The 14,689-nt window shown below is 42.8% G+C and overlaps 1 protein-coding gene across 1 annotated transcript in view; it reads right to left on the bottom strand.

Moving 5' to 3' along the window:
* Positions 1 to 11,889: 11,889 nt before the first annotated feature.
* The window catches only part of LOC311141185 (tetraspanin-15-like), a 28,203-nt gene continuing 25,403 nt past the window's right edge, over positions 11,890 to 14,689 (bottom strand). Inside the window, exon 8 of the mRNA XM_084176445.1 lies at positions 11,890 to 13,366. Coding sequence (XP_084032571.1) covers positions 13,001 to 13,366 — 366 coding nt within the window. The 3' untranslated portion in view covers positions 11,890 to 13,000. The remainder of the gene's footprint in view (positions 13,367 to 14,689) is intronic.

The following is a 14,689-nucleotide window of genomic DNA, read 5'->3' as shown; positions in this document are numbered from 1 at the left end:
ATCCAATTGAGCACATCTGGGACATCATGTCTCGCTCCATCCACCAACGCCACGTTGCACCACAGACTGTCCAGGAGTTGGCGGATGCTTTAGTCCAGGTCTGGGAGGAGAATCCTCAGGAGACCATCCGCCACCTCATCAGGAGAATGCCCAGGCGTTATAGGGAGGTCATACAGGCACGTTGAGGCCACACACACTACTGAGCCTCATTTTGACTTGTTTTAAGGACATTACATCAAAGTTGGATCAGCCTGTAGTGTGGTTTTCCACTTTAATTTTGAGGGTGACTCCAAATCCAGACCTCCATGGGTTGATAAATTTGATTTCCATTGATAATTTTTGTGTGATTTTGTTGTCAGCACATTCAACTATGTAAAGAAAAAAGTATTTAATAAGATTATTTCATTCATTCAGATCTAGGAAGTGTTATTTTAGTGTTCCCTTTATTTTTTGAGCAGTGTATATATATATACTGTATACAGTGCTGTGAAAAAGTATTTGCCCCTTTTCAAATTTTCTCTACTTTTGCATATTTGTGATACTGGATGTTATCAGATCTTCAACCAAAACCTAATATTAGATAAAGGGAACCTGAGTGAACAAATAACACAACAATTACATACTTATTTCATTTATTTCATAAACAAACGTATGCAACTCCCAATACCCCTGTGTGAAAAAGTAATTGCCCCCTTACACTCAGTAACTGGTTGTGCCATCTTTAGCTGCAATGTCTCGAACCAAACGCTTCCTGTAGTTGTTGATCAGTCTCTCACGTCGCTGTGGAGGCCTACTCTTCCATGCAGAACAGCTTTAACTCAGCGACATTTGTAGGTTTTCAAGCATGAACTGCTCGTTTCAAATCCTGCCACAAAATCTCAATTGGGATTATGTCTGGACTTTGACTAGGCCATTCCAAAACTTCAAATGTGTAGCTTTTTAGCCATTTTCATGTAGACTTGATTGTCTGTTTTGGATAATTGTCTTGCTGCATGACCGAGCTGCGCTTCAACTTTAGCTCACAGGCAGATGGCCTGACATTCTCCTGTAGAATTCTCTGATACAGCGCAGAATTCATGGTTCCTTCTATTAATGCTTGACTGTTGGTATAAGGTTCTTACTGTGGAATGCATTGTTTGGTTTTCTCCTAGCATAATGGGACCCATGTCGTATAAAAACTCAAGTTTGCCAAAAAGCACCTGTTTTAGTTTTAGTTTTTTTTAGCTAGAATCCTTAGTTGCTACATCAATTTTTGAATAACATTATATATTCATGGAAGCTTGAAAGATATCATGGATGGTCAGTCCTTGCATCAATAGCTCTATCTATGAATTTGAGAGCGGTTACATTTCTCCAGGCCCATCCCTCAGTTTTTTACCAAAACAGAGGCATGTAGAATTGCAGATAATTAGTTTGAAAACTGCTAAATGTTCTCTCCGATGGCAAGACGTTGGCTTTTAAAATGTTCCTTCCCAGTGCCCGAGATTTGGTTTGCCCGGCCATGCACTGCCGAAGTCATAGTAAAACTCCTTGTAAACCATTTCTCTCACTTGAGTTATGAGGGGATCCCTGAACCCCTGGAATACGGTGCCATTTCGAAACCTATGACTGAAAGCCTATGACTGACAATTAACACCAACAAACCAGACGCTTATAAGAAATCCCGCTATGCCCTCCGACGAACCACAAAACAGGCAAAGTATCAGTACAGGACTAAGATTGAATCGTACTACACCAGCTCCGACAGGGCTTGCAAACTATTATAGACTACAAAGGGAAGCACAGCCGCGTGCTGCCCAGTGACACGAGCCTACCAGACGAACTAAATTACTTCTATGGTCGCTTCGAGGCAAGCAACACTGAAGCATGCATGAGAGCATCAGCTGTTCCGGAAGACTGTGTGATCACGCTCTCTGTAGCCCATGTAAGTAAGAACTTTAAACAGGTCAACATTCACAAGGCCGCAGGGCCAGACGGATTACCAGGACGTGTACTACAAGCATGCGCTGAACAACTGGCAAGTGTTTTCACTGTCATTTTCAAACTGTCCCTGACTGAGTCTGTAATACCAACATGTTTCAAGCAGACCACCATAGTCCCTGTGCCCAAGAACACTAAGGTAACATGTCTAAATGACTACCGACCCGTAACACTCACGTCTGTAGCCATGAAGTGCTTTGAAAGGCTGGTCATGGCTCACATCAACACCATTATCCCAGAATCCCTAGACCCACTCCAGTTTGCATCCTGCCCCAAAATATCCACAGATTATGCAATCTTTATTGCACTCCACACTGCCCTTTCCCACCTGGACAAGAGGAACACCTATGTGAGAATGCTATTCATTGACTACAGCTCAGCGTTCAACACCATATTGCCCTCAAAGCTCATCACTAAGCTAAGGACCCTGGGACTAAATACCGACCTCTGCAACTGGATCCTGGACTTCCTGACGGGCCGCTCCCAGGTGGTAAGGGTAGGTAACAACACATCTGCCACGCTGATCCTCAACATGAGGGCCCCTCAGGGGTCCGTGCTCAGTCCCCTCCTGTACTCCCTGTTCACCCATGACTGCATGGCCAGGCACGACTCCAACACCATCATTAAGTTTGCCGACAACACAATAGTGGTAGGCCTGATCACCAACAACGATTAGACAGCCTATAGGGAGGAGGTTAGAGACCTGGCCATGTGGTGCCAGGATAACAACCTCTCCCTCAACGTGATCAAGACAAAGGAGATGATTGTATGATTGTGGACTACAGGAAAAAGAGGATCGAGCACACCCCCATTCTCATCGACGGGGCCGTAGTGGAGCAGGTTGAGAGCTTCAAGTTCCTTGGTATCCTCATCACCAACAAACTATCATGGTAAAACACACCAAGACAGTCATGAAGAGAGCACGACAAAGCCTATTCCCCCTCAGGAGATGGAAAATATTTGGCATGGGGTCCTCAAATCCTCAAAAAGTCTACAGCTGCACCATCGAGAGCATCATGACTGGTTGCATCACCGCCTGGTACGGCAACTGCTTGGCCTCCGATAGCAAGGCACTACAGAGGGTAGTAGGTACGGCCCAGTAAATCACTGGGGCCAAGCTTCCTGCCATCCAGGACCTCTATACCAGGCGGTGTCAGAGGAAGGCCCTAAAGATTGTCAAATACTCCCACCACCCTAGCAATAGACTGTTCTCTCTGCTTCCGCACGGCAAGCGGTACCGGAGCGCCAAGTCTAGGTCCAAAAGGCTTCTTAACAGCTTCTACCCCCAAGCTATAAGACTCCTGAACAGCTAATCAAATGGCTACCCGGACTATTTGCATTGTCCCCCCCCACCCCACTTTTTACGCTGCTGCTATTCTCTGTTTATTATCTATGCATAGTCACTTTAATAACGCTACCTACATGTACACTACCAGTCAAAAGTTTGGACACACCTACTCATTCAAGGGTTTATCGTTATTTTTACTATTTTCTACATTGTAGAATAATAGTGAAGACATCAAAACTATGAAATAACACATATGGAATCATGTAGTACCCAAAAAAGTGTATTTTATATTTGAGAATCTTCAAATAGCCACCCTTTGCCTTGATGACAGCTTTGCACACTCTTGGCATTCTCTCAACCAGCTTCACCTGGAATTATTTTCCAACAGTCTTAAAGGAGTTCCCACATGTGCTGAGCACTTGTTGGCTGCTTTTCCTTCACTCTGCGGTCCGACTCATCCCAGACCATCTCAATTGGGATGAGGTCGGGAGATTGTGGAGGCCAGGTCATCTAATGCAGCACTTCATCACTCTCCTTCTTGGTAAAATAGCCTTACACAGCCTGGAGGTGTGTTGGGTCATTGTCCTGTTGAAAAACAAATGATAGTCCCACTAAGCCCAAACCAGATGGGATGGCGTATCGCTGTAGAATGCTGTGGTAGCCATGCTGGTTAAGTGTGCCTTGAATTCTAAATAAATCACAGTGTCACCAGCAAAGCACTCACACACCATAACACCTCCTCCTCCATGCTTTACGGTGGGAAATTCACATGCGGAGAACATCCGTTCACCCACATTGTGTCTTACAAAGACACGGCGGTTGGAACCAAAAATCTCAAATTTGGACTCCAGACCAAAGGACAGATTTCCACCTGTCTAATGTCCATTGCTCGTGTTTCTTGGCCCAAGCAGGTCTCTTCTTCTTATTGGTGTCCTTTAGTAGTGGTTTCTTTGCAGCAATGAAGGCCTGATTCACACAGTCCCCTCTGAACAGTTGATGTTGAGATGTGTCTGTTACTTGAACTCTGTGAAGCATTTATTTGGGCTGCAATTTCTGAGGCTGGTAACTCGAATGAACGTATCCTCTGTAGCATAATTAACTCTGGGTCTTCCATTCCTGTGGCGGTACTCATGAGAGCCAGTTTCATCGTAGCGCTTGATGGTTTTTGCGACTGCACTTGAAGAAACTTTCAAAGTTCTTGAAATGTTCCGTATTGACTGACCTTCATGTCTTAAAGTAATGATGGACTATCGTTTCTCTTTGCTTATTTGAGTTGTTCTTGCCATAATATGGACTTGGTCTTTAACCACATATGGCTATCTTTTGTCACAACACAACTGATTGCCTCAAACGAATTAAGAAGGAAAGAAATCCCACAAATTAACTTTTAAGAAGGCACACCTGTTAATTGAAATGCATTCCAGGTGACTACCTCATTTTATTATTATTTTTTATTTATTTCACCTTTATTTAACCAGGTAAGCCAGTTGAGAACAAGTTCTCATTTGCAACTGCGACCTGGCCATGATAAAGCAAAGCAGTGCGATAAAAACAACAACAACACAGTTACATATGGAATAAACAAAAACGTACAGTCAATAACACAATAGAAAATCTATATACAGTGTGTGCAAATGTAGTAAGTTATGGAGGTAAGGCAATAAATAGGCCATAGTATTAAATAATTACAATTTAATAGTAACACTGGAGTGATAGATGTGCAGAAGATGATGTGCAAATAGAGATTCTGGGGTGCAAATGGGCAAAATAAATAACAATATAAATAACAATATGGGGATGAGGTAGTTGGGTGGGCTAATTACAGATGGGCTGTGTACAGGAAGCTCATGAAGCTGGTTGAGAGAATGCCAAGAGTGTGCAAAGCTGTCATCAAGGCAAAGGATGGCTATTTGAACAATCTCGAATATAAAATATATTTTGATTTGTTTAACACTTTTTTGGTTACTACATGATTCCATATGTGATATTTCATAGTTTTGATGTCATCATTATTATTCTACAATGTATAATAAAAATAAATAATAACCATTGAATGAGTAGGTGTATCCAGATTTTTGACTGGTACTGTACATATTAACTCAATTACCTTGACTAATCTGTGCCCCCGCACATTGACTCTGTACCGGTACCCCCTGTATATAGCCTCGCTACTGTTATTTTACTGCTGCTCTTTAATTATTTGTTATTTTTTAGTTATCAATTTTTTACTGAACACTTATTTTTCTTAAAACTGCATAGTTGGTTAAGGGCTTGTAAGTAAGCATTTCACTGTAAGGTCTACACCTGTTGTATTTGGCGCATGTGACAAATAACATTTGATTTGATTTATAGGATAGGCCATTGGTAGTTCCCCATTTCAGAAATGCATCAGTGAAATTAAATTTCCCTTTTTAGTGAATGCAAAGTGCATAGGCCTTATATTAGCTCAAAGCACAGGCTACTGGCTGTGGTGCTATCAAACCCAACCATGGAAGTGAGACAGAAGCAGCAGTAATCTCTGGCCTGTGCCCAAGCATCTGCTGCAATGTGCCCTGCGTGCCAACCACAAACAGAACGCTGCTTTGCAGACCCAGGGTGTCTAAAATGCCACCCTATTCCATATACAGTGGGGGAAAAAAGTATTTAGTCAGCCACCAATTGTGCAAGTTCTCCCACTTAAAAAGATGGGAGAGGCCTGTGATTTTCATCATAGGTACACGTCAACTATGACAGACAAATTGAGAAAAAGAAATCCAGAAAATCACATTGTAGGATTTTTAATGAATTTATTTGCAAATTATGGTGGAAAATAAGTATTTGGTCACCTACAAACAAGCAAGATTTCTGGCTCTCACAGACCTGTAACTTCTTCTTTAAGAGGCTCCTCTGTCCTCCACTCGTTACCTGTATTAATGGCACCTGTTTGAACTTGTTATCAGTATAAAAGACACCTGTCCACAACCTCAAACAGTCACACTCCAAACTCCACTATGGCCAAGACCAAAGAGCTGTCAAAGGACACCAGAAACAAAATTGTAGACCTGCACCAGGCTGGGAAGACTGAATCTGCAATAGGTAAGCAGCTTGGTTTGAAGAAATCAACTGTGGGAGCAATTATTAGGAAATGGAAGACATACAAGACCACTGATAATCTCCCTCGATCTGGGGCTCCACGCAAGATCTCACCCCGTGGGGTCAAAATGATCACAAGAACGGTGAGCAAAAATCCCAGAACCACACGGGGGGACCTAGTGAATGACCTGCAGAGAGCTGGGACCAAAGTAACAAAGCCTACCATCAGTAACACACTACGCCGCCAGGGACTCAAATCCTGCAGTGCTAGACGTGTCCCCCTGCTTAAGCCAGTACATGTCCAGGCCCGTCTGAAGTTTGCTAGAGTGCATTTGGATGATCCAGAAGAGGATTGGGAGAATGTCGTATGGTCAGATGAAACCAAAATATAACTTTTTGGTAAAAACTCAACTTGTCGTGTTTGGAGGACAAAGAATGCTGAGTTGCATCCAAAGAACACCATAACTACTGTGAAGCATGGGGGTGGAAATATCATGCTTTGGGGCTGTTTTTCTGCAAAAGGACCAGGACGACTGATCCGTGTAAAGGAAAGAATGAATGGGGCCATGCATCGTGAGATTTTGAGTGAAAACCTCCTTCCATCAGCAAGGGCATTGAAGATGAAACGTGGCTGGGTCTTTCAGCATGACAATGATCCCAAACACACCGCCCGGGCAACGAACGAGTGGCTTCGTAAGAAGCATTTCAAGGTCCTGGAGTGGCCTAGCCAGTCTCCAGATCTCAACCCCATAGAAAATCTTTGGAGGGAGTTGAAAGTCTGTGTTGCCCAGCGACAGCCCCAAAACATCACTGCTCTAGAGGAGATCTGCATGGAGGAATGGGCCAAAATACCAGAAACAGTGTGTGAAAACCTTGTGAAGACTTACAGAAAACATTTGACCTGTGTCATTGCCAACAAAGGGTATATAACAAAGTATTGAGAAACTTTTGTTATTGACCAAATACTTATTTTCCACCATAATTTGCAAATAAATTCATTAAAAATCCTACAATGTGTTTTTCTGGATTTTCTTTTCTCATTTTGTCTGTCATAGTTGACGTGTACCTATGATGAAAATTACAGGCCTCTCTCATCTTTTTAAGTGGGAGAACTTGCACAATTGGTGGCTGACTAAATACTTTTTTCCCCCACTGTATACAGTGGGGAGAACAACTATTTGATACACTGCCGATTTTGCAGGTTTTCCTACTTACAAAGCATGTAGAGGTCTGTAATTTTTATCATAGGTACACTTCAACTGTGAGAGACAGAATCTAAAAAAATCCAGAAAAGCACATTGTATGATTTTTAAGTAATTTATTTGCATTTTATTGCATTACATAAGTATTTGATACATCAGAAAAGCAGAACTTAATATTTGGTACAGAAACCTTTTTTTTGCAATTACAGAGATCATACGTTTCCTGTAGGTCTTGACCAGGTTTGTACACACTGCAGCAGGGATTTTGGCCCACTCCTCCATACAGACCTTCACCAGATCCTTCAGTTTTCGGGGCTGTCGCTGGGCAATACGGACTTTCAGCTCCCTCCAAAGATTTTCTATTGGGTTAAGGTCTGGAGACTGGCTAGGCCACTCCAGGACCTTGAGATGCTTCTTACGGAGCCACTCCTAAGTTGCCTTGGCTGTGTGTTTCGGGTCGTTGTCATGCGGGATGACCCAGCCACGACCCATCTTCAATGCTCTTACTGAGGGAAGGAGGTTGTTGGCCAAGATCTCGCGATACATGGCCCCATCCATCCTCCCCTCAATACGGTGCAGTCGTCCTGTCCCTTTTGCAGAAAAGCATCCCCAAAGAATTATGTTTCCACCTCCATGCTTCACGGTTGGGATGGTATTCTTGGGGTTGTACTCATCCTTATTCTTCCTCCAAACACCGCAAGTGGAGTTTAGACCAAAAAGCTCTATTTTTGTCTCCACATGACCTTCTCCCATTCCTCCTCTGGATCATCCAGATGGTCATTGGCAAACTTCAGACAGGCCTGGACATGCGCTGGCTTGAGCAGGGGGACCTTGCGTGCGTTGCAGGTTTTTAATCCATGACGGCGTAGTGTGTTACTAATGGTTTTCTTTGAGACTGTGGTCCCAGCTCTCTTCAGGTCATTGACCAGGTCCTGCCGTGTAGTTCTGGGCTGATCCCTCACCTTCCTCATGATCATTGATGCCCCACGAGGTGAGATCTGGCATGGAGCCCCAGACCGAGGGTGATTGACCGTCATCTTGAACTTCTTCAATTTTCTAATAATTGCGCCAAAAGTTGTTGCCTTCTCACCAAGCTGCTTGCCTATTGTCCTGTAGCCCATCCCAGCCTTGTGCAGGTCTACAATTTTATCCCTGATGTCCTTACACAGCTCTCTGGTCTTGGCCATTGTGGAGAGGTTGGAGTCTGTTTGATTGAGTGTGTGGACAGGTGTCTTTTATACAGGTAACAAGTTCAAACAGGTGCAGTTAATACAGGTAATGAGTGGAGAACAGGAGGGCTTCTTAAAGAAAAATTAACAGGTCTGTGAGAGACGGAATTCTTACTGGTTGGTAGGTGATCAAATACTTATGTCATGCAATAAAATGCAAATTAATTACTTCACATCATACAATGTGATTTTCTGGATTTTTGTTTTAGATTCCATCTCTCACAGTTGAAGTGTACCTATGATAAAAGTTACAGACCTCTACATGCTTTTTAAGTAGGAAAACCTACAAAATCGGCAGTGTATCAAATACTTGTTCTCCCCACTGTAGGTGATTCTACAGAAGTGGTGCAAATTGCAATCCCACTGTATTGTACTACTGTCCTCGAGTTCTCTACTTGGGTTTCTTACAATTGAAGAAACGGCCCATGGCCTCTTGATCTAGTGGTCTTGAGACCACTCAAGACTACATCAATTTGGTCTTTAAATTTGGTCACAACTCACTGGGTCCTCATCTTGGGACCAAAGTCCTAGTATAAATCTTGGTCTTTGCTCTTGGAAATGTACCTTAGCCTTTGCTTTACAAACCATAGGCAACCCAATTTGAAGAAGACTATGCTCTCTAATCATTGGCTGATCACTCCCAACAAAATGGAATCCCCACCCACTTGACTACTTTTAAATGGTGGACGCCCAGCCCTCAATGGTAATGTCTATACTTAAACGAGTTATATCCATCTAGAGTCCTCCATTTATCTCTATGATTGACACTTGACACTGAAATGCCTGGTATTTTCCCAAAATAAAGATAGGTAAAGTGATAATTTAAACATCTAACAACATAATTAATTAGATGCATAAGTAATTCAATCAATACGTTTCAGATTCATTCAATCAACCTTAAACATTTTACAGAGATCAATAGATTACATTTCTCTAAATTCAATTAAGGTTGACAATTTTATTAATTTGGTATGCAAATAAAATTTCAAAAATGTATCTGTAATAGAAGGTTAATCAAAATGATCACTACTGTGCACAGTTCTCCCTTAATTGCAACTTTTTCACTATGTTTTGGTAGTGACAGGTTTGGTGGGGTGGTAAGGACCTCAGGTAAATATTTCAAATATGAAATACAAACAAAGTGTGTGAGTAGTATATACAGTACCAGTCAAAAGTTTGGACACACCTACTCATTCAAGGGTTTTTCTATATTTTTACTATTTTCTACATTGTAGAATAATAGTGAAGACATCAATGTAAATGTAAAACTATTAAATAACACATATGGAATCATGTAGTAACCCAAAAAGATTCAAAGTAGCCACCCTTTGCCTTGATGACAGAAATTCCTTATTTACATAAGTATTCAGACCCTTTGCTATGAGCTCAGGTGCATCCTGTTTCCACTGATCATCTTGAGATGTTTCTTCAACTTGGAGTCCATCTGTGGTATATTTCAATTGATTGGACATGATTTGGAAAGGCACACACCTTTCCACAGTTGACAGTGCATGTCAGAGCAAAAACCAAGCCATGAGTTTGAAGGAATTGTTCGTAGAGCTCCTAAACAGGATTGTGTCGAGGCACAGATCTGGGGCAGGGTACCAAAAAATGTCTGCAGTATTGAAGGTCCCCAAGAACACAGTGGCCTCCATCATTCTTAAATGGAAGAAGTTTGGAACCACCAAGACACTTCCTAGAGCTGGCCTCCCAGCCAAACTGAGCAATCGGGGGAGAAGGGCCTTGGTCAGGGAGGTGACCAAGAACCCGATGGCCACTCTGACAGAGCTCCAGAGTTCCTCTGTGGAGATGGGAGAACCTTCCAAAGGACAACCATCTCAGCAGCACCCCACCAATCAGGCCTTTATGGTAGAGTGGCCAGACGGAAGCCACTCCTCAGTAAAAGGCACATGACAGCCCACTTTGCCAAAAGGCACCTAAAGACACTTAAGACCATGAGAAGGTTCTCTGGTCTGATGTAACCAAGATTGAACTCTTTGGCCGGAATGCCAAGCATCACGTCTGGATGAATCCTGACACCATCCCTACGGTGAAGCATGGTGGTGGCAACATCATGCTGTGGGGGATGTTTTTCAGTGGCAGGGACTGGGAGAATAGTCAGGATTGAGGGAAAGATGAATAGAGCAAAGTACAGAGAGATCCTTGATGAAAACCTGCTCCAGAGCGCTCAGGACCTCAGACTGGGGCAAAGGTTCACCTTCCAACAGGACAACGACCCTAAGCACACAGCCAAGACAACGCATGAATAGCTTCAGGACAAGTCTCTGAATGTCCTTGAGTGGCCCAGCCAGAGCCCCGACTTGAACCCGATCTCTGGAGAGACCTGAAAATAGCTGTGCAGCAACGCTCCCCATTCAACCTGAGAGCTTGAGAGGGAGAGGATCTGCAGAGAATGGGAGAAACCACCCAAATACAGGTGTGCCAAACTTGTAGCGTCATACCCAAGAAGACTCAATGCTGTATTCGCTGCCAAAGGTGCTTCAACTAAGTACTGAGTAAAGGGTCTGAATACTTATGTAAATGTGATATTTCTTTTTTTCTTTATTTTTTTAATTAGCAACAATTTCTAAAAACCTGTTTTTGTTTTGTCATTATGGGGTATTGTGTGTAGATTGAGGGTAAAAAACGATTGAATACATTTTAGAATAAGGCTGTAACGTAACAAAATGTGGAAAAAGTCGAGGGGTCTGAATACTTTCCGAAGGCATAGTATATATAGTATATGTCTACATGACACATGTTGGAATACGTGTGCTGAAAGTTTTGGAAGAATAGGATAGACATTTGCATATTTTTCCAACCCCCAATTTGTACCACTTCTGAGGAATAACCCATTTAGCATGATATAGGGAATAGTGTGTCATTTGGGAAGCAGACCCAGGAAATCCACCACATCAACCATGTGACCATTACAGCATCGTTAAAAGACAGGACGCGTCTGAAATGGCACCCTAATCTCCATATAGTAGTGTACTACTTTTGATCAGAGCCCATAGGGTTATAGTGCCATATCAGACGCAGCCACACTTTACATGGGAGATGTTTGCAGGCATCAAACGTTTAAAGGCAGAATATAAATGACATTACAGCAAAGAAATCAAATTCAAAACAGCTTTATTGACAATGACAGTAGTGTTTATACAAGGCCAGAGCTAAGATGAAGCTCAAAACAGTGCAATAAATCAGATTAGATATGAAAAATATCCTAGCTTAACCTGGATTTGTTGTATCCCTTATAACATTGGTTTTGTTTCAAAAAAGCTAAGTATATAAAAACAAGTCTTTAAAAAATGGAAGAGACTGAAAACCCCCTGATGAGACCCTAAAAGAGCTGTAAAGTTTCCTTTTTTAACTTCATTAAAATACAAAACACACATGCTTTCCACTTTGTTCCTCAATACATACATACATACATACATACATACATACATACATACATACATACATCAAAGAGTTCATACTAAAAAGAAACAGGCTACACATCCTTCACAGACATTGCACGAGATGCAAGACAAGATTAGCTACTCCCATTCCTCTGCTCTGACTAGAATGATCATCTCAAACTAAGAATTTCAAGTCTGTATAGTAAATAAACATCTGAATTGTCTTCTGACTACTGGGTCATTTGAATACAGCCTGAGGTATGCTTCAGCACATGAGACGCAGCTCAAAATAAAATATTTATAAAATACCTGGAACAAATTATAGGAAATTTCAAAATAATGCAGAGACCGCAGCTCCATTTGAAAGCTCTATTTTAAAAAGGTAAAAACAACACTTAAATTAGTGTCTAAAAGCCACTGCAGCACCTTGTTCTTTGAAAGACAAAACAATTATAAAAAACAGGATAACGATTGCTCCAATAATGCCTTTCCAAAGTGCCAAACCTCTGGTCGGGTTCCAGGCCAACTACATGCATTGCATCAACCAATGGTTGTGTGTCACGTCATCAACTGCACAGTCAGGCATCAGATTGCTATATCATATAATGTGGTTAGCTGATATGTTCAACACCTATGCAGGCGTTTTGAGATCTGGCATGCGTCTTCAATGTAGTCAGCTAGGAACGTGGCCATTATAACCTGTAATCCTGTCAGTGAATGACCATTGATTGGTTTGATCACCAAATAGTGCAACAGGTCTAACCTGTCCTTCAACAAACAGAGTGACCGAAACAATAACAAAACAACTCAGAGGAAATTCAAAAATCAATATTCCCTTATTTTCTGCTTATTCTGCTTACGCCCAATGTCTACCTCGTCCAGTCTAAGCCCAGATAGCTGGAGGTCTTGGAGTGATTGGGCCAGGGGCCTATGGACCTGGACGGGCAGGGGCCGCTGGACCCGGATGGGGATGGGCTTTAGGTCAGGGTCAGACAAGATGGGGTTTAAGGCTGGCAGGGGGAGGTAGCCTCCGTCTCTGGGTAGACACAGGCAGCAGCCAGCACCAGCCAGGTCCAGCTCGCTGTAGTCGAAGCCAGCCCTCTTGAGGATCTTGAAGTCCACCATGTCCATGGACTCATTCATCTCCACCAGCAGGTTCCAGAACATACAGCTCAGCACGATGCCCATCAGCTGGAGAGACACACAGCGAACACAGCAGAGAGACCAGTTACATTTAGACTCGGACACTGGGACTAGTACCCACAGCTCTGCAGGCTGGAGAGAGAGACAGGGTACACAGCAGAGATGGAAGTAGCCTTGCAGGAGCCTATCTTCTGGTTCTGTAGCGTGAGGCAGCTTGATGTACAAGTACACCTCCTGGACAGGACCCTAGGCTATCGCATGGCCTTACCCCCAATCTGTCTCCATAATGCTGAGTGCCAAGCAGAGATTCATTGGGTCCCATTTTTACAGTCTTTGGTGTGACTCGGCTGGGGATCGAACTCTGACACCCTATTCCCTATATAGTTTTGACCAGGGCCCATAGGAACTGGTACCCACAGCCAGGGGGAAATATTCCAGATGGATATTCAAGGACCACCGCATAGAAACCAGTTTAGACCATGTAACTATGTATTTAAATAGAATGCACTGTCGTGTGTGTTTAATGTGCTTGTATGTACCTGACACCACAAAAGTTGCAGAGGCATACACACATCCAACTTTTCAATTAAGTAATATCTTACTTTGGTCCCAAGGTGGGCAATGCCTGGGCAAGCCAACTTGAGTGTGCAGCTGTCCATTCCCAAGTGCTTTGAAATTAACTAGTTCCCAGCTGAGCTTGCCTGATAAGAACCCTCAGTTTCCTTTTCAGTATGAGAACGTTTTCTGCAGACAGTTTGTGGTCTAGTGAACCCTGGTGTACTGTCTGTATTGCACCTCATCCCCAAAGATTAGGCTAATCATCTAATAGTGCAGCTGCTGCAGAATCAGTATGGTGTAATTACACATCTCCAAGGGGGCTCGCATAGAAGTCTGGCTGCAAAACTTTCACAGCACAGGAGGCCAGGAATAGAGAGAGGATAAAAGTAAAAAGAAGTGCGATAGGGTGGGGGAGACAAAAGAAGTGCGATAGGGTGGGGGAGACAAAAGAAGTGCGATAGGGTGGGGGAGACAAAAGAAGTGAGATAGGGTGGGGGAGACAAAATAAGTGCGATAGGGTGGGGGAGACAAAAGAAGTGAGATAGGGTGGGGGAGACAAAAGAAGTGCGAGGCAGACAGACGAACGCTCTAAACTAGAACTAAAAATGAATCAAAGTGAATAGATAATAAGAGTAAACAAAAAAACTCTGATTTATTCAAATTGAGTTGAACACAATAAAATCATCCAGCTCCTTGTTGGTTATGAAAGCATTAACGTTAGAGGTACTGTATCATGAAGTGTAAACTGGCTAAGCTACATGTAGGCTAGGCCATGTTGCCAACAGTGCAGGGAGAGGGTTGCCTAGCTAAGCC

The sequence above is a fragment of the Coregonus lavaretus genome, assembly GCF_964263955.1.
Source record: "Coregonus lavaretus genome assembly, chromosome: 14".
Classification (NCBI taxonomy): Eukaryota; Metazoa; Chordata; class Actinopteri; order Salmoniformes; family Salmonidae; genus Coregonus; species Coregonus lavaretus.
This window is presented reverse-complemented; position numbering and strand designations above follow the sequence as displayed.